General features: G+C 32.3%; 1 protein-coding gene across 6 annotated transcripts in view; it reads left to right on the top strand.

Moving 5' to 3' along the window:
• Positions 1-22188, top strand: part of LOC118192698 (teneurin-a-like) — a 1025489-nt gene that overhangs the window by 675177 nt on the left and 328124 nt on the right. For all 6 annotated transcript variants that reach the window (XM_085809689.1, XM_085809693.1, XM_085809690.1 and 3 more), the window contains one exon: positions 808-1112. In XM_085809689.1, the coding sequence (XP_085665815.1) occupies positions 808-1112 (305 nt within the window). The remainder of the gene's footprint in view (positions 1-807; positions 1113-22188) is intronic.

Below are 22188 nucleotides of genomic sequence, written 5' to 3' on the forward strand. Positions count from 1 at the left end.
ACCCCACTAGAAACCGACCCAACGAGATATTCGCAGATGTTCTTTACATCAATGTAAAACATTTTAACACTAGGTATGCAATTGCACATTGATTATATAATTAAAGCTAACAAAGCTCATAGCTACAAAAATGGGCAAACATATTTAGTAAGGATGTCACAATACCGTCAGGAAATATACGTAGATCAATGCTGATTCCGATAATAATTCCTGCCTAACTATCAAAGCAACGTCTCTGTATGCATTTATTTTGAGGATGTTACTGGCGTGACAGTTTCGTGCATTCTCCATATCAATAACCTTCAAGATTCAGCTTGTAAATCAAGCAATACTTCATCCGTAAAGAGAACAAAAGTCCAGCTGACGTCTTCTGAAAACCAGTTAAAGTGGGCTCCTATGTGTGACTGTTTCATCGATATTCAACCCACCAGTTGTCTAATATTCAGCTGACCTGCCTGCAGCTATTTTTAAAACGTTTGCTCTTATAGCCAAAATCTCAGTCCTTGAAGTTCGCTACAGCGGGTTTGACTGTATCAGCATATGTAATATGTATATATATATATATATATATATAACAAAATACGGTATTTGCTTTAAAAAATAATTGGCGACCTCAAAAGTAACATTCTGAATTTGGTGATCTCCCCCTAAATTCATCTGTTCTCCCAAATTTGGGAATATGCATGTATGTATAAAGGTCTAATTTTTTAAAACATTTACTCATAAAATGCTTTATATATTTAATTGTCGGACATGTTTTCACATAGCTGTTTTGCTATACAAGGAACACGTTATTTTCCTTTCTAGTTTCTTTGCCAGTTGGAGTTCCTCCGCCAAGCCAACGTGTTTGCTTCCTTAGCCCAACTGAAGTGACCTTTTACAAGAAGATAGACCTCGGAAAAATTCTTAGTAAACATCTCTCTTCTCATGAATCTTGGAACCTGTGGTTCCTCCATAACGACGCTGCTTTTGTTCGATTTAATTTTTCTGTCCCACATAGTGCAAGAATGGCTCTTCTGGCCAGAAGAAACGAACCTCCCTCAATAACTGCTTATGACATCATGGAAGTTATTGCTGATCACCACAGATTGTACAGGAGAACAACTGCTGTGGTAAGTTATCTCTAAGACTATGTGTAACCCGCAATCTTCTCATTCATACTCAGAAGAGTGAAGAGTACGTAATACATTACAAAGTATATTCTTTCTAGACAGAAAAAGTTGTGAAAGTAATAATTCATTTTTAAAGCTATGAAATACGCACAGTCAAATAAAAATTTTATTCATGTTGCTTGCAAAACGTATCGAACAGTGTGAGCTTATTTTCCACTATCATAAATCTTACTCTTCTGCAGTGCCCATCTATATGATTAGAATGTCATTTTTCAGACATACGTACAATAACAAATGCTATTCATTTCCTGTTAATTATGCTCATAATTAACATTATTATTCACACGCTGGGAACATATGTTATTACTTAATATTAAATGATTATTCTTAATATTATTAGGCAGTAACGTCGGTTTGCAGTTTCATCTAAGTCTCGTGAATAAGATTACACGTTTTTAACTCTTCATCTACTTAAAATGATTAATTTAGAGCAATATATGGTACATGGCATTTTGACACGTAATAGAGAAACTATACATGCACAGTTTTCTTCGCAGCTTCAACACGTAATAGAAAAACTATGCATTCTCAGTTTTCTTCGTTAAGTGAAGACTTCGCATAAAAAGTATTACATTCTGCTCATACAGCGTGGAATCAAAAAAGGAATTTTCAGAACTAAAAAAAATTTTAAATAAGTAAATAATTAAAACTTTTAAGTTATTAAAAAATTCGGATTAATTATTGTCGCTCTGAAATCAGGAATTTGATCAAAACATTTTAATAATATATTTTAATATTCTTGCGAATTAAACACAGTTCGTATGCAGTATGTTTAATTAATACTAAGAAACGCCTATCAGAAATATTATATTTATATTAATATTTCTGAAAGATTTTTATTTTACACTTTAGTTCTGAATCTAATTCAATTTTGAAATAAAATTATATGGCTTTTGAATCACGAAGTATAGGCAATTTTATTTTCCAGGAAAATGCACACTTTAATATTCCAAGAAATATTTTGGATATTTCTTTGATATGGATTTTGAAATTCTGAAAATAAAAAATAATAAATTTAGTTATTGCATTATCTATCTTTTCATCTTCAGTGTCCAAAAATATTTTCATATGGAAAAGGTGTTTTGCAGTTTATAAATAACATATTTGTAAGGTGCTTCTTATAACTAGATCTCTGCTCGTCTTTCTGATTGAATCCAATGATATATGCATTACATATATTTTTAGAAACATCTTATTTGCATTACACAAAAGGCTTTCGTTCTTGGAATATTTTCTTCTCGCATTCTTTTCTTTCATTTTTTCTTTCCATTCATGGAATATGTAGATAAAAGTGTTATAAAAAATAACAACTTTTATAATACTGTGATTAAATGTCTGATGAAAGGTGCAAGTTTTAGGTAGAAAACAGGATTAAATTATTTTCTTTCGATCTTCCACATACAATATTTAATAAGAAAAAAATATAAAATATTTTATATTGAATGAAGACTTTCTCATTCAATACTGAATAAATTTGGATTTGATGAATTTACAGAAAGCCGGGTACTGTTAATGACTTCCTTGAATTCTTCTCATTTTTAGCCTAATATCTCTACAGGAACTTCAATTTTGATTTATGATATCCATATAAAATACTATTTACAAAAAACCGAAATCAAAAGGATTTGGACGAAACAAGTCTTCGTTGCTTGAATATGTAAATTTACAGTCTAGTTCTTTCATCGATGATTTAATCAAACTATTTTATTCAGGATAATTCAAAATATCTTAGGCAAACCTCGAAGGGATACAAAAACAAATCATTTTCACACAGTAAATGAAAATGGCATACAGATATGCCAGAAGGTGTTGTCTGCTTGGAAATCTCTGAGAGCTGGGCGAGTTACTCATATTATCCTACGAGACGCAGTTATTGTGGAAGAAATTTGTTTTATTAGTGTGTTTTATAAAGAGCTGATATGCACTTCGCTTATGATGTAGCAAAGGAAAATAGTTGAGCCGCAGTGCAATTATATTTTAAACGGTTTAAATTATATTTTAAACGCAGCTGTTTCATGATGGAACAAGCAGACGCTTGTTCCATCATGAAACAGCTGCGCGTTTGTATAACAGATTTGTGTGAAACTAGATCCTTCGACATAAACATCCATTGTGGTCGGGTAAGTATGACACCCACTCCTGCTGTTAACGGAAAAAACTTAGACCAAAATGAACGCAGTCTACGTACAAGCGGATGAACTATTTCATATCACACTGACTTAACTCAGTTAAAAAAAATGGCGAGTTCTGTATGACGAGTGCTTACATCTCTTGCATGTGCAGCTTAAAAGTTTGGCGTACAAGAGTTCCTTTGTCTCTGATACTGATCTCTAGCTAAGAATGGTTGGGGCAAATGCATGCGAGAGGTCTGACATATTTGATAACAAGGGCTTAACTACATGTGTGGACAATGACTAGCACTGAAATATCGTAACACACGAATTTATTACGGTAGTATACAGGGCAATATGGTCTTCACCGTGCAAAAGAATGATAACACAATACACATAAAGTTGACATGAGTCCCTGTAGTACCGTGCGATAACTGCTTGCCATGAGGAAGAAAGTGACAAACAATGACACCCCTAACGTCATACGCGACGATCGCTATCAATTTGACTGGAAAAGGATTCTGACGGACCTTCTGCTGCCTTGGTGATCCAGGATGTCGCCACTCCAAGGACTGACATTTCAGTTCTGGTTTGTATGCCCTGGCCCAAAATTTATCGATGGCGATTATTCGTGAAAAGAATTGATCGCCGTCCTGTTGCCAGCGTGCAAAGTGGTCGGAGCATATTGCATAGCACACCCACCTTTGAACTTCCGTCAGTGTATGCGGTACCCACCGCGGAGTGATTTTGCGTAGCTGTAGCTCATTACGAAATATCCTGTGGACGATGCGTTTCTCGATGCCACTTGCCCTCTCTAAAGCTGCTATCACACGTCGGTTTGTTTCGAAAGAACAACTGTTTGGAACAATTTTTCTGCTTTGTCACAACAGCCAATCACCACAGGTCGCTTTGGGGTTAACACAGGGAAAACTGGTTCTCCATTACAAACAAGCTAACAGCATTCGGCGCTGATAGCTGATTGGTTGAAAGCGAACAACTTGCAACTTTTTTCGAAAGGAAGAAAAATGTCGCACGTCTTTCTTTCAATAGTAAACCAGGCAGAAAAATTGTCCCAAACAGTTGTTCGTGTGAAACAAACGCCGTGTGATATGGGCCTAACTCCAGTAACGTCCATCGTCTGTCTTCATCCATGAGGTGCTCGATGACGGCACACTCACCGGTCGTCCCGAACGTTGCTCATCACTGGTTGACACACGTCCTTGCTGAAATTTTCTTACCCACCGCGCTACTGTACGATATGGTAGGGCATTCTTCCCAAGGGCTTCTACTAATTCACTGTGACATTCCATCGCATTTGTCCCTCGGAGAACGGCTATTTTGATGTAAGCGCGCTGCTCAACACTTGTTATTTCCATCCCGCACGACACTCACCAACTGACTGATTTCAGAGCCCTCGCTACCACACAGCCAGCTATCACAGAGCCATCTGTAGTTATGCATACACACTATGCCTGCAGAAATTCCACATGACACATATATGTTTTATGATCCGTTTACATATCTAGAAGAAAAAAATAGTTGCCATGACCTTTGCCCCAACCCTCGTATTATAATGCATATCTAATAATGTTGCATTACCTTACTTGTATTCCTTTTCTGTTCTTCCTCTACATCTTACAGACTCAGGTGGCATTTGCGACTAAACTCGGGTAGCGTTATGTTAAAATGGTTTATTTTCCTATTACCGATCTTTCTTTAATTTTTTTTCTGAAATCTTTTGAATCACGTGTTAATTTGTCCAGAAAAGTCCTTATGTAGCTTTTTTGCAACAGCTGGTTGTGGGTATACTATATTAAAAGTGTCAAAAATGTTTTAAATGACGCAAATATTCATGTTTAGGCATTCTTAAGTTTAAACATTCAATTCTGTAAATATTATGAAATCTAAATTTTTACAGGGTTGCGCCGCCCTGCAATTACACTCAGAAAAGTTTGCATTTATTTAAAAAAATTAAATACATAAATGTTGACTCCCGTACGAAAAACAAATTGACCGATATAGTCAATTTTTATGTTTCATATCATATTCGGTGGTCGTCTATTAAATGAGGAGCGACATGTTTGCAATTATACACAGATAAAAAGGAAATATAACTTTAGTAAAAGGTACCTGAAGTTAAATTAAGTGAGGGTATTACTATGCAGATTGTCACAAAAAATGCTCATCAATATAACTTTTTTTCTAAAACGAAATTTTATTCAAAGAAACTTACGTGCTGTGTAAGCCAGTAACATATAGGAATATATACCTAAATCTTAAGATTATTTGTATAAACAACAAATAACAACATATCTCTAGTTTTATAAATTTTTGTATGATTATTAGGTTGATTCTAAAGTAATAACAGTAAATGATAATTTTAATAACTTATTTTTAGCATTAGGAAACTTGTGATAATGCTTTTGGCACACTTCTTGTGACAAAACTATGAATTAAAGAACATTACACATTAATAAATCACAAAAGAGTATCACTGCCTGACATTAAAAGGAAAAAAATCAATCTCGAATTATTCTAATTTATTTTTTAAGACTCCTTAAGCCTAAAATGACATCAAGAATCCCAAATTTGAATTTAAGCATCTTAGTCACTTTTTTGTCGTATGTGAGTAAAACGTTTGTAACTTATACTTTATAAAGATCATAAACGTTTACTAAATATAACTATAAGAAACGAGATACCTTATAAAAGGTAATTTTTACAAGGTTGATTTTTTTAAATTTAACTATACTAAAACATGGATACGTTAAGACGTTTTTCTAACTGGAAAAACAAGTCTGCAACCAACGGTTGTGAAAATAAATGCCGTATAAGCACTTTTCTTGCCATGATATATACTGTGGTTCTTTATGAAAATACTCAATGCTGACGAAAATTATTTTTATAAAATTTTGATTTTCTTCCTTTAAATATTTCTACTGAAATGAATCACGGAAACTCAATATGAGGAAAACCATTCAGTTGTAATAAAAGTTATTGCTAGATCGTACTGGCAGTGGTATTTTATTAGGACCTCCATCTTGAGACTACAATAAAACCCTGACAATTGCTCTCTCTTAAAGAGCGAGTTAATTGCGATTAATATGGGGCTTGATGCTATCATGGGTTATTATTATGATTTCGGGGAACGATGGATTTTATCGGATAGCCGCAGTGGGCTACAACATCTTAATGGCTGTTCCTCCGCAAAGGATGAAACCAGCATATCTATTCTGCTCAAATTGAGAAAGATCTCTCAGACGCACGACGTCCACCTCCAGTGGATCCTATCACAAGTTAATATTGGTGGTAATATTAGTGATAGACTGGCCATAGAGGATAGCGAGAGTGAAACGGCCACTGGCTCTTCGCTTCCTTATCAGGAACTATAATCAAATGAAAGATCTAAATTTAATATAGCGTATTCCACCTACGCATCAATGGTACACAAGAATATCCCGTGGCTCTCTGCTGGAAATCAAATGTGACCGTGGCTCCTAGACTGCTCTGACTAGATTAACAAGTGGCCACCTTAAATATCTTTCCTTTGATAGCGGAAGAAAAATCCACCCCAATTGTAAAAAATGCTGTGACCATCCAGCTTCACCGGATCACATTCTGAGCTGCATCGGACTTTCTAAGGGTGACTTAAGATCCGATCCGCTCATTATTATAGATTTTTTTGGCCGTCAACAACCTTCTGCAGCATCTGACATATGTCAGATCTTTCGAGGATAACTAACAACAACAAAAGTTATTTATATCAACATATTATGAATACTGTTCTTCTGAACTACTACATAAAGTCTAGGAGTCTAGCTTATTAAATTGAAATACAGTTTATGCAAAAAGATTAGTTAATTTTGTAAAAAAAAAGAAATCATAATTTTAAAATAATTATTTCTTTAACTAAATTTAAATTCTTTATATAAGCATTTATACGGATTGTGCAATATTTTGAAAGAATATTTAGAAATTCTGGCGTACTATACCTTCAGAAATTGAAAAAAAAAATTGCAAGTTTATTTCGGATCTCAAAGAACCATCCTTTGGATTATATATAAGCTCTTGTGAACTTCCGTAAGATATCGTATCGTTGAATTATACAGTGAAGAAATATAGCCAGAAGGCAGCGCAAATATAAGGAGAGCATTTCTGCATTATTGAGTGCGTTCGGATTTAGAGGTAATACTGCAGATAATTTTTCCGCTATCTGTCAATCATATTTTATATATTGAACAAACAGAAATGAATGTTTACATTTTTTAAAGTGAACAGAGTTGAGTTTTAGGCATAACTTTTCCTCTAACATTTTTTTTTCCTTTTACTCTTCTTCGTTTCCTAAATAAATGAACTCTATCAAAGCAAAAAATGCGTTAGGTATATTTTGTATTCCTAGTAGTTCTTATAAAGCTATATTTATTTATCTCTTCTGTTTTTGCAATATAATATATATGCAGCAATAGTAACCAATACTCATACATATATAAAAATAACATCTCATATACACAAGTATATAAAATAATAATAATGTGCTTAAAGATTTTGAAATAGGCTACAATCTAAAAGAGTTGTTGCCATTTTATAGATAAAAAGAACTGCTGAATAACATATTTCTTAAACTTTCTTATACCTCATGCCAGAGGTTGTACTTAACACACGCTTTTATCCCTGTATTAATTACTGCTAAAATGTTTAGCAGTAAACTGAAACATTAAAGTCATTTGAATTTGAATAATTTTAAACATTGAAGACCTAACTTTCAATCTGAAAAAAAAGTGCGTTTTATAATCTTTACAAGAAATTCGCGTTGCCTCCCATACATATTAATTATAGAACAAATTAATAAGTTAAAAAAATTAAAATATTTATAAAGTGCTCTTTATCAGGTTCCAGTGCATTTTTATTATGTTGCATGTTCTTCTCTGTTAAAAGCATGCTAGATCTTTAAAAAGAGTGAAGACGTTGCAAAGTTGAAAGAGATGAAAATCGTTTAAGATGATATTTGTAGTATAACTACCTACACTTACTTTTTATACAAAATTATCCTCTTATCTACAGATAATGATTCTAAGGTACATGAGTTTGGGAATTATAGCAACTTAATTCGGAATTTGTGTACAATAAGGACATATTAAACTTGATATTTGTATGATATACATAACTGCAATCTAGTTTAATTGATAAATTACGAATTATATAACATTATCAACCTTAAATTAATGCATTTCAAGACGTCGTAGGTACCTGAATTTGCGTAATAACAAGCATTATATTAAAGTTAATATTTGTGTGATATAATACATGAATGTAATCTAATTTAATTGATAAATTACCCATAATAAAACATTTCCAACTTTAAATAGAGTAATATTGAAGTTTACACTGCGTTACAATTAAGGAATAATAAAGTATGCTCTATGCTACATTAAAAATTATGCTACTGAAGGAAAAAATGCACAACGCTACAGTACACACTTTACCCACCCGTATACCTTAAAAATAAGTGATTCACATATTCTAACCTACTCATGGTAACATTAAACTGCAGTGAAGACATGCCTTACCCATATTGTGTGACGCACTTCTATTAAGGATGCTGGAAATAAAAATCTCTCTTTTCCCACCATGTGTGGGTATGAAGATATAGATCATTAAAGTTTTGTCTGAGTACGGATAATGACTAACCCTTGCTGTCTCATTTGCTGGTGTGAGAGCTAAGAGAAGCATATGACTGAGGATGAAACATGTGAGAACAAAGCTCTCACGAATGCACGCAAGGATACACAAGGACCATTTTCATCCCCATATTTTTTTTTGCATTGGTCCGAAACCCGCACATAGGGTGCTAATTTTAGCGCTTTATTAAGCGCTTTAATTCACGAATTCCAAATTAGGGGATTTGGAACTCAGTCATATGCACAATGCTGTTGAAAATATTAATAATAAAATAAAAAAATATATAGATTTATTCTTTTGATGCATTTTAATAATAAAGAAATTATAAGAAAAATAGCATTTAAGTGATGAGAAAAATATGCTTTAATTAAGTCATATGAGTCGAAGTGTGTACTGTCATCTGGAGGTTTAGAATGTTATGAAGCCAGCAAAACTAGTTAGCATGATAACAGCTCTTCAAAGAATTTATACATATTATTTATTGGAAAATAATTGATTGTGGAACGAAATTAATTTAGTAGAGTTTTCTTCCTAATTTTAAGGTACAAATCTCATTTTACTTTCGACGCTTACTGTTTTGAATTTTGCTGATTTTCAGTTGCATTTCAAAACTTCAGTTCACGCTCATGTTTATCATAAATACCCACACCAGAATCTTTGAATCAGCATGAATTATTTATTGAATTGCTGTATTTATTTTTTTATAACCAAAAGGTAGCTCTCAGTTTACGAAATTTATATCCCCAAAAGGCAGAAATTAAAAAAAAAATTAAATCTACATAAACACAGTTATGTGGCACATAACTTTTATCGCCGAACATTTAATGCGTAGGCGTTTCGGACACTAATGACATACTATTTCAACAATTTTCAAAATGATAAGAATTTATAGCAGGAATGTTTCTGAAAAAAATATACCTTTACATTCTAAATAACTAATATCTACTTGGAATACGAAGACAAATTAATTTCCGATGCCAAATGAAAAATGTAATGAATAAGGAAAAGCATAAATGATAGCTTTATAGAATACCATCATTTTATATAATATTATGTGTCGATTATACATTAGTTACTTTAGTTCAGCGTTAGAAATGTTTTAATTTAAAATGCTTAGTATCATTTTCATCACATATTTATAGCCCAATATGCTATTTTTGTTGACATTATATGTCTATGTTATGTTATTTAAATATTTGCTGTAAAAATTGAATTTTTTTGATAGGGAGTAGCTTTACTTTATCGACATAAACAGTGTGAATCTAAAGACGTATAATTTTGAAACACTTAAAACCGTATAGATTTAAATCGCAGATTAGATACGATAAGCAATATTCAAAGACTGACGTGTAGAATTTTGGAAATAAGTTAAATTGCATTTGATATTTATTACATAATCTAACATCAGAATTAAATTAATAAATGTGAAACATAAACAACAACGGTATGTGTATTTTAGTAAATCTTAATAGTCAGTCTAATTCTTTTTACCTTTAAGAAATCTGTAAGGTTAAGAAAAATATATTTTTTAAAATTATTTATTACATTCATTCAGCGTACTTGTTTGTATCAGAAGTACAAGTGGGAGGTAGGCAAGTAATAAATATAAGTAAACCAGGGAGGCTTTATCTCAGCGTTCAATGACGTTATTAAAGTGCTAAAGCTGAAAATGCACAGTTTTGATTTCATTTAGTGTAATGAGGATAAAAAGGCTCGTGAAGTTAAAAAATCACTCGCAGTTATTAATGTTAGTGAGTGAGTGATACTCCAATCACAAAATTATTAGAGGAGAGTGATCAAATTCAACCATTACTCAGAAACAAAGGTACTGCTCTTTTTTAAAGCTACCCAAAGCTGCTTTTCTAAAGTTGCCATTTCAACTGCCCAAAGCTAAAAAGAAAATTGCAAAAGTAATACTGTTTAAATCTGATGTTAGAAATGTGGAAAGGAGTCTCAGTAGACTTGCAAAAAGTACTCCAGTTTTCATTTAATGAAATGTACTCAATTGAAATGTTTTTAAAATGTATCTCGATTTTCACTTAATTCATATCAGATGCGCAATAAAAAATTAATTTTTTTGTGAGAATTTAAAGTAAAACCATTATATGGTGTAAATCTTTTAATGAATTTATATGAGAATTGAGAAATATCAAGTTAAAATTAATTTAGTAACTTAACTTACAAAACTTACGAAACGTTAAGTTGAATAGTAATCAGGAAGCAGAAGCAGAAGACATGAAAAATGAGCAATACCCTTGTCGGCGCGTGAACTGTTCGAATCCGCGAGTGTGCCACCGATACACCACGAAGGCATGCAGAAAGGAAAGAGAAAATACCTTACATACTCCCCCTTTTAAAACGCGATTGGGGATTAGGGGACTCAATCGCCAAATGCTGGTGTTGAAGAATCATCATCTACCCCCTTTTAGGTCGGGTGCCACTGTAAAGTCATTAGAATGTTTTTGAAGAAGGAGTCATGAAAAATGAGCAATGTCCTCGGAGAACTCGAACCTTGACCTCTCGAATACGTGCCGAGTGTGCTACCATTACACCACGAAGGCATACAGAAAAGAGGATGTAAACACCTTATAAACTTACAAAACGTAAGTTATACCTTGGCATTCGAACACATTACCGAGATAAAGTGTAGTATAAGAGCGTTTTTTTAATTAATTAGATACCTAAAAGGAAAGAGGCAAGATTATATTTTATTCCTAATATTGAATAAATACAATATTCTGCATAAAAATTTTGTTCATTAGATTAATTTTTCACTAAGTTGTATTTCGAAAACTCTGTAAAAAATGTAAGATTATGCGTAAAAATTATATCGAAGTACTTTTTTTTATTAAAGATATTCTCATACTGTCTCAAATTATAATCAAATCGCTTGTTGTGCAACATATATGAGATATCAATAGTAATAAATATTCAAAACTAAGAAAGAATAATGAAAGAGAGGTGTGTTTTAAATAATTATTTTAAAAACTAAAATTATTAACTCCAATAGCAAAAAATTCTCATTTTCAACATCGATTGTGTTTGCAAACTTTAGAATGAAATTTCTTCAGTTCGTACAATTTATACAGCCACGGCTGAAAAAAGTATATCCTTTTTAAATTGAATCCACATACATACACTCAAATCTACTGCCTTCCGAATCAACAAAGGACTGGAGACCATACATTGGGTAGGAAAACACAATAGAACAAGTAGATTGAAAACAGAATGCCTTGTAGTATTTCCAGTGTTAGTTCAAAAGTTCACTTTGTCCTTTTTCATTTCCACTTTCTACACATTCGCTCAACCCCCTCCTATTATATACGTTTTCTTCTTCGTTTCGAAATTCAATCTCGACCTGTGATGGAGGAATCTGGCAGTAGATAGTAACGCCATCTTCTTTCGAAAATTTTCAAACTAATGATGCTTCCAACTTGAGAGAGCATATGTTCGGCAAAAATAAATGCCGGTTTATTTTCTTTATGGGGTTTTTCATCTTCATTCGTAATGTTTAACGATTTCTTTCCTAACTTTTTGTACTCTTTCGTCAAAGCCGATGCAGAGCATAATATGCAGATTTTTGAAAGAAGCAGTTATTCTTAGATTTAAAAAAAATAGTCACATGTTCCTAAAAAGACTTTGTTAGAGGCTGTCATAAAAATATTTTTTCAAATGAGTTCTGGGAGTGAAAGAAGAGCTATAATACAAAGAAACGTGAAACCGAAATAAAAGTTTTTCCCCCTTCTGCTCTTCTTACTGAATTTTAAATATGAATTTTAACAAATTTCAAAAATTTTCTAAGGACTAAATGCATATTATTAGAAAAACAGAAATGCAGTAGATTGGGGTTAATTACTCACATCTAATAAAGTCTTTTGTATGGGATAAGTTGATTAGAATTGTTGTCAGGTGCGCAAGCATAATCATCACGTCAAGAGAAAAATCATACTCATATGTAAAGCAAAAGTTAGTATTCATAATTAATTTCAAGAAATAATGTAACGTAGGAAATTAATATAACGATGTATTGTCTCTTGAAAAGAAATAATTTTTTTTTTTTTTAATTCAAATTATTTTATAAGAAAAATGTTATTTATTTTGATGTTGGGAAACTTTCGTTCAGGATTTTGTTTGCTGGAACGTAAACATGATTCAACTAAAATGTACACATGCATGTAAAAAATAGCAAGTATTATTAGAAAATTTCAAGCAATAATACAGGGTGTGTCGCTCGAAAGAAGTCCCGGTAAAAGTGAGATAAAAATCTTATAATAAAAGAAAACGAAACTAAACTAAACTAAATGACATACCTTTATGTTTAAAAAATGAAAGTGCATTAGAAGAGGTGCTAGATGTGATCGCCTTTTACCTGTACACACAGTTAAACATGGCGCTGCATGTTCGCGCATGTTGCTGCCGGAGTATTGGGCGTCACTCCTTGGATTTCACAATGGATGTTCTGATTTGCGTCAGAACATCCATTGTGAATCAGAACGCAAATCAGAACATCCAGCGTGGTTTGTGCTTGTACGCATTATTTTTAAGACGACCCCGTAGAAAAATACTCAAGGAAGATCAAGTCTGGAAAAGTGATTCCATCGCTTTCATAATCGCTACAAACGCGTCGCCATTTTGCCCCATGTTGCTGTCAAGCCAAGTATCAGTTCCTCATCATCCAACTGGCTTACAAATTCATGAAAAGTGCCTGGTACAATTCACTAGTGACAATAATGTAAAACAATTGGCTCGATGATGCGCCGCTGTGGTAATGCACAAACCACACCCATCTTCTGTGAATGAGAGGTTTCTTCGACGGCTGCATGCTGGTTGTCACTACTCCATAAATGTGTTTTCGTTAGTTCAAGTACCCTGACAAGTGGAATCACGCTTCATCACTTTACCACATGTAATGTGGGAGCAACATATAAGAAAATGCAACGCCATGTTGAACTGTGTATACAGGTGGAAGGAAATCACTTCCAGTACCTCTTCTAATGTATTTTCCTTCTCAAACATAAAGGCATATTACGTAAAAATTTGGTTTAATTTCCTTCTGTTGCATAATCTTTATCACACTTTTCCCGGGGCCTCTTTCGATTGGAACACCCTGCATCAAAATAAATAGTGAACTTAACACAGGAGTTTTAACTATGTACTGGAAACCATATGCAGACAGGATAATTTGAAAAACTCACAAATATTCAAATGATTCTAGGGATTTTTTTAGTTACTTTCTTTTGTTTAGGTTATTTGTTTATTTATTTTTTAAAAATTACATTACATACAAAAATGTAATTTAAAAAATAGTATTATATCGACTGCCAACGTTTATTGATTAGGCTTTAAGTAAGAGACACGTAGTTGTGAAGGAGTCAAATATCTGCGCCCAGGTTTTTCGATAAAGCGGCCTCTAACTCCTATGATGTTCACGGATCAGCTCTGATTTTGCAGTTCTATGTATGATTCAGTATTATGTGTATTTACCTTGGATGCAAATACTGAAAGTGACTGAGAGATATGGTCCAAAACTAATTAAATTGAGTAATATTCGTTAACTTTCTAAGGTTTACCGCAGAATATTATCCATTGCTAAAATGCAGGATATTCCATATTTTTCAGAAGTCATTTTGCTTATCTTTCTGTTTGGTGGCGGTAATTTTTAAAATCTGTACTTATGCAATTCCTATTCGATCATAAGAAACGTTTACATTTTGCAGAGTGTAATAAATGTTACATTAATCTATACTAAACATTTAGATGCGGTTACAACTGCATATTTGAAGCAGGTATAGGAATAATACGTAACAGAGATAAATCCTTCTAGAAGGCGCGTGTGTATGTATTGCAGTGTTTAGGGTCGGTCGTTGGTAATTTATGAGTTGACCGCAACTGATTAGTATTCTCTGCTCAGTATCTTTGATCAGTAAGTCTATTATTGATCAGTATTCGCTGAACTTTCTCGCCCCTTCGATAACTGTTAAATGTTTCAATAAACCTTTCGAAATAAACTGATTTTTATGCTAATAGCTTGCGATTAGGTATTTCCTTTTTATTAACTCTTTCACAGCCAAGTCTCCCGAAACGACCGAGCATTCAGACATTTGCAGGTCGCCAGAACGCTTTCTACCTGATGCTTTCCCGTATCACGTTAGTACATGGCTCATTGGTTTCGAGAGTTTTTAAATGTTATGCCAATCATTCTTTTGAAGTGACTAAAACTAGCTCTGTTATTTAAATGTACCTTCTCTCTCTTTTGTTTAAGATCAATGTTTAGCCATTGATGCTCACAATTGCAATTCTTTCCTAAGGAAAAACTGCACACAACAGGTGAAACCGCACAGAGATACCAAGAGAGAAGTAATCGCTTTACTTATGTAGGTTATTGTTAACGCTGTAGCATACTACTTGGTATGGGGGAAGGAAATTCATTCCAACAAAACTTCGTATTTACGGGCGTTTCATATATTTAAGAGAAACAGATTTTGGCCTCTACCGATGCGAAAGAGCGAAAATATTGATAGTTTATAGCGTGATATTACTTGGTGTAATATTAAGAAATCGTGGAACTAGTATATGCTGTGATGAATGCATAGACATTCTACTGTATCCACTGTATCTATTCTGTTATCAAGAGAGACTGACCGTGCTCTGCTATTTTTCAAAATTCATTCACAAATTAATCACTTACTTCCGTAAGTGGTGCTCTGTATCACATTACAAATGATGCCATACTTCACTAACCAGGCTCTAATTATATATAACAAATATTTTAATTATTTTAATTTTACAAATGGCATGATACTTTGCAACGCTGAAAATTTTTTTCCATGTTTGATTCATGTAAATTTCAGAGATTAGTTCTGTAGTTTATTACAATAGTTCTTTTTCCCCCGTAAATTATGTTGCGTTTTCACATAGAATATATTAAAGTTGTACTGTTAAGGTAACCTAATTTTTTTGTTAATCGATTTAGTTAGAGAAAAATTATTTCAGTTTAGAGTAGATAATCTGAATATAACAAAACACACAAGGGCTGCCTACCTAAGAGGATGGATACCTTTGTGGAGGACATTTTAAAAGAAAATGGCTTCTATTCACGTTGCATATTAAGGAAACCATGAAAAACAACCAAGGAAAGGTATTTCTTACTTGAAAGCTCAACTAAATATAAATGTGGTATTAAATTTTTAAATAGATACATTAATTATTTAAACAATAACAATATAAAAATAAGGAATTTCATTGGCATTAATATATGAAGGAAGTTAAAATCTCGCTTGTGACGAAAGAGTATAAATTAATATTAATTCGTGTCCAAAAGTACAAATTGCTTCATTTTATAAAGAAATTGAATTTCAAACTTTTTTTAACAGAATTCAGCCCATTGTAGAAAATTTTATAAATGTAATGAAAATTACAATAAATCGAAATATATGCTTAAACCACATCAACAAACTTTAATCGAAATATTAATTTTATTTTAAATGAATGTATTTCTCTTCTGTAAACAAGATACTTTGTTATTAAAAATTTGACAATTACATCTGACCATTTAATTACGTCTAGTTTAATTATTTAACCTAATCTCATCTAGTTTTGCTTTATTGTATCATTCGCAGAAACTGACAACGAAAAGAAGTTAATTTCTGCAATCGTATTAAAAAAGCTTAGAAAAATTAAGAAAGGAATCTTTCGCAAAGGAATTTTAAAATTTCACTGTGATAAATTGCGAATTTGCATAATATAAAACGTTGATTCGTTAAAGTGAAGTCTTTGTCACCATCCAGCGGGGGAAAAAAATTCAGAGAAAGTATAACTTCATAGAATTCTTTTGATTGGGTTCAGACCTCATGTTCTTTGCCGCATTCAAACAGATAAATAAATGTCTATCGGAAATTTGCTTATAGCAGAAAGCAAACTCCTCGAGAGCCAGTCGAAGTATTTGAAAACTCTGGATAATTGTGCTACCTTTTACTGTAGCAAAAACAAATATTTCGTTTAGTGTAATAGAAAGAGTTTTATATTTTTGTTATTTTTTTATTTTAATAAAAGTTGAAGATTTATGTAATTGAAAAATAAAATCATTTTCCGTTCGTAATGCAATATAAAATACTCCTTTTTTCTCCAACAAAATTAAGTAGTGGAATTACTTTTATTTGTATAAATTCAGACAATTTCTATTTGAACTAAAGTAAATAAATGAAATGCGTGGATTCTAAAATAAAAGACATAAACGTGTTTTTTATATTTACTGTGCTCAAAGTAAATAAGAAACTATTTTTTATGTTAAACAAATCGTGTAATCTACTTCTTTTCAATTAAAATTGTGCTAAGGAAATGATTTTTCAACTCCCATCTAGTAACAAAATAATTAAATCAGTACTAAATTATGTATTAATGCCTTTTGACATTTTAAAGTTTGAAACTATTTCTGATTTTAATAAAGATAATCAAATGAATGTTTTAAAGAATGTCCACCTGTAAAGCATCACAACCATGCAATCGGATTTTAATATCTGAAACTGACCTCATAATTGCTTCTCCTAAATGTTTTTATTACCTTTCAAATCCTTATTTAAGCAGCATTACTGGCAGTTGCCTGAGTCACCCTGGTACGGCTCTGTGTTGTACAGATTCATCTAGATTAAATGAACAGCTATTTAAATGAATGCATTGTAAAATATAATATTTTCATATTATTTAAATCAAAGCAAAAAGGGAAATCATATAACAAACGGAATTAATTTCGGATAACACAGAAATAATCAAATAATCTCCGTAGCTAGAACTTTGGATATCTTATTTCGGGTAATTGAAACTCCTGTCTATTTTCATATTCATATTAAACGAGAAGAATAGCGAGAATGAGTATGCCTCACGTTACCTTATCTCAAAATATATTTTCCGAATCCTCATATTTGTTTTGTAAAATCATATTATAGTAATTCCAAATGCACAGGTTAAAAAATGGTTTTGATTTCATTCTATATTTGCAGAAATTTGTGAAAAGCAAAGAATCTTCATCGATTTTTCTCGCACTTCTACAACGTTTACGCGTCTCTGGCATTTTTCTTAATGCTAATCGTACCATTCTTAATGCATTCTTAATAATAATTTGTAAATTTCGCTTTAATTATTATACATTAATTATTACAACTATCATTCATGTTAGTATACAATAAGTGTTTACTCACCGTTTGTGTTGATATAATAATGGAACTTATGAAGTTTATCAAATAAACAGCTGAGTTTCTTTTAGTTTACCATATGAACTACTAACAGTATTTACGCATCGCTATGGGAGTACAGCGTACATTCGCAGGAGAGAGGAAGACCGATTTTCCGTAATTTAGCTTTAGTAACAATAATTGAATAATTTTTTTATGAACTGTAATTATTATTTATGTAAATTTGTTATGCTTTTCATAATAAACTCTGTAAAACCGTATTAAATTTAAACTTTAGCTGTTAAGAAAGCAGTAAAATGCGTTTAGGAAATGCAGAAATATTTAAAATAAGTGATTCTCATTAATGAGCTAATGAAACAAATCATACGACATTCTTACTTAATATAAAAATCGCATTAACTTATAATTTGTCAATGGAGAAATAGTAGAGAAACATAATGCACGTTTTGTATAGCTAAACATATATTTTCTGAAATTTAGTTTCCAGTCCACTGATTTTGGTACACATAAATTTCTTTTTCTGGTAGAAAAGCAATTAAGGAAGAGAGAAATGGAGAAGAAAGAATAGTATTAAAAGGCAAACAATTTAAAAAAATATTGCGAACCAAATAGAACTTTTTTTTTATTCTATTTAGAAAGATGAAAAAAAAAACAGGTGTTAAATTAAGAAATTTAGTTAGGTTTTCAATATGATATAACAAAAACTCAGATTTTTAATTCAATTTAAAAATTTTGGAAAAATAATGTCTTTACATGTTTAAATACTAAAGAAAGAAAGCAAAATTAACTAGCTTCTAGACAGGTAATACTCAAAAGTATTTGCTGTGTAATAGGGTTAGAAAATGACCAAATGATTACTTTTGGACCATATATAAGTTCTGCATTTGCAGGTACACGATATTTTGTACAGATATATACTAAATCATAAATGGGTCACAGCTATATAACTTTTATAAGATGACATACAACCCTAGAACGTTAAGAAAATTTCACATTTTTAAACTGAATATTTTCAATAACTAAAAACTTTCGAACATTACGGAAATATTTTAATACCTTTAAGAGTATAACTTCTTATCGGATTAATAAAAAAATTGCTAAAATTTATCTGTTTTACTGAAGTAATTCTTTGAAACAGAATTACTGCAATATTAAACTAATCATTTAATGTAATGCAACGTTGTGTGGCATCCGTTCACATCTTTATGCCAATTTATTATGTTGCATTCACGTCATTCTGTGAAGTTATAACAAAGTCGCAGTGTGACATTTCATGAATGTTGCTATATGACTTCACAACAGTGTCACAGTGTAAATTCACAACATCGTCGCAGCGCTTTAATATCACGCTGTGCTTTACAACAATGTCACAATGTGACTTCACATTAACGTCACAAATCGATGTCCCATAAACGTCACAATCTGACGCCGCAAAAAGCGGACATTAAGCCATATCTACAACGTCACTGTGATATTAAAATAGTCACAGTGTGACACGTTTGCAGGGTCACAGCAACGTCGCTAGGTTGTTGGGGGACTAATATATCGTGCAAGAGTGTGCGTTAATTAAATATTTACGACAGTTCTAAGGCACAGCAGACAATTAAGATTTTAATTTTGGAACAGAAAAAAAAAAAAAAAAATACATGCGGGTTTAAAATTGCGCGATATGCTGGCCCTCTTGAACACACGCATGATTCAAGGGTCAGTTCTCAAATGTTTTTCAAAACGAGTTTACGATTAAGTTTTTTTTTTTTTTTTTTAATTTTAACATCTAATCGTAAATATATGGTTTTCAGCTTAAAAGATTCAATCAAATAAAACAGACTTTCAAATGAAGACAACATTTATCACGTTATTCCATTTAGTAAAGTTGAAACTTAAATTTTTGTATGAAATCTGAACGCAAACATATCAGTCAGAGAAATGATTTTCAGAGAAGATTGAACGTTAAACCTGATTTATACTTAAACTTTACAAAGTAGGTAGAAACATTAGAATTCTTTTAGGAGCAGATATCACGAAACATCAGCTATGTCCCCTCTGAGATTCGAACTCCGGTTCTTCTGACTGCCAGCCAGATGTGCCACCAGTTACACCACAAACGTGCGCAGCAAGGAAGCCGAAAACTCAGTGTAAAATAAAATAAAATAAAAAAAAAACTTTTATTAACTTTATTTTAAACTAATTTATTTTAAACTTTACATTGCAAATATAGAAGTATAATGCAAACACAATTTAATTTAAAAAAAAAAAAAAACAGGCTGGCTGCATGGGAGTTTCTTGATTTTCCTATGTGTAGCGTGATTTTGAGCATGTTTCCCAAGAATGCATTCCTTCCATTTTGAAAACAGTTCTTACCTGCTTCGTTGCAACTAATCTAACCAAACAAAACTTCCTGATATGAGCATCAATAACTGATTATTTTCTTCTCACCACCCGATGAAAAAGAAAAGAAAAAAGGGGGAAATGCAGTCCGTATTAATTAATTAATTAACTCTGGCTAATTTCACAGGCTGAAAATGATTATAAAGCAAAATTAAAAATTAAAAGCTCTTAAGTACTTCAGAATAAAAAATAGTAAATCACAGAGATAAGCGTGAAAAGATATTTTTGAGTGAAAAACGAAAGACTATTAATTGCGTAATACAACTCATTAGTAATCACCTTAAAATTATCTAGCTTACAATGGTATTTTCATTTTTAATGCTCCGCATCTAACTATATTTTTAAAATCCTGAACTATAGTCCTAAAAGGGAGTCCCGGATAATTTAAGCGCAGGAAATACGTTTCAGCTAATCACTTTTATGATTAGGTAGCTAACGATCTGATGGAACGCATTAAATAGTTCTATTAAAAAAAAGGACTTCCGAAGTATGTGAGAAATTTCCCTTGATTTGTGGGGCGTAATCTTTGCCTCTGAAACTCCTGGAATACCATTAGAATTCAAAATAGTTCTTACGAACTTAGTCCTCATTTTTAGTGATGAGAAATGTTTATACCCGTGTTTCTCTTTCTGAAAGTATTTAGAATTATTCTTATATTCATATTACTCAGATCAGACACTATTTGATTCCTTCCTGTTTTATTTTTGCTCACTGTTTGTGAAAAAAAAAGTACAATGTTTTAGTTATCTTCATTTATTGGTGAAGTGTAGCGTTAAGTTGGTACTTTAAATAGAACATTATTAAGTACTTGCTTTTTATTAACTTCAGTAACCTTGCTTACACTTTTATTCTTTTACTACATTCTCCTACCTTTTTAAATATTGTAATTTTTTTAAAACGTTTTTAAGATCTGTAGGAGACAAAACTGTTACCAATTAATGTGCATAATGTAAATTTTTATGAATGGATGTACATATATTTCACTTCGCAACTTTGGAAATAGGTCGATATTTCTTAAAATTTTTGTATTTGTATTATTCAAGTCAGTTAATACTTCAATTAGCTTATATTCAACTTCAAGTCTGTTGCTGTTGTGATTTATCTCACTTGTCTGGCAGTAACATCAGAACAAGCTCACGAAATGCATCATGTCAAGGAGTACAAGATTGCGCCTGTTCTTGCCAAGAGCCTTGAGCACCATACAGGTGACAGTACGACTTTGCTTAGTTCCGCCCCCAATTTTGATGGACAGCACAAAGGCTGGGATGCATCCGAGGCCACGTCCTCTTCTTCTACCAGCAACCTCTCGAGAGGTCTTCTGAATTGCCACGTATTTATAATGCCCCCATGCCGCACGGACACTACATATTTACAAACACCCATGCCTTCTCCGGAATTCGAGCCTGGACAATTCGGTAGTCAGGGTCGGTAACCACTATTCCCCCAATTGGGCGGCACTTCAAGTCTTATTTGAAAACAAAATAACGCATAGTGATTTTACGGCTTAGCCATTAAATTTATTTACCGATGAAAGATTCATGTAAGTTCTGAGAGTTTCTCGTGATATAAATGCTTCGTGTCGATGCTGTTATGTTTGGTTTGGTTTGTTAGATTGTAAAACACTCAATGGAGGCTTTCATGGAGAAACCT

Source organism: Stegodyphus dumicola, chromosome X2 (genome assembly GCF_044657685.1).
Source record: "Stegodyphus dumicola isolate Sdum_Otavi_A_Nest chromosome X2, ASM4465768v1".
NCBI classification, from domain to species: domain Eukaryota; kingdom Metazoa; phylum Arthropoda; class Arachnida; order Araneae; family Eresidae; genus Stegodyphus; species Stegodyphus dumicola.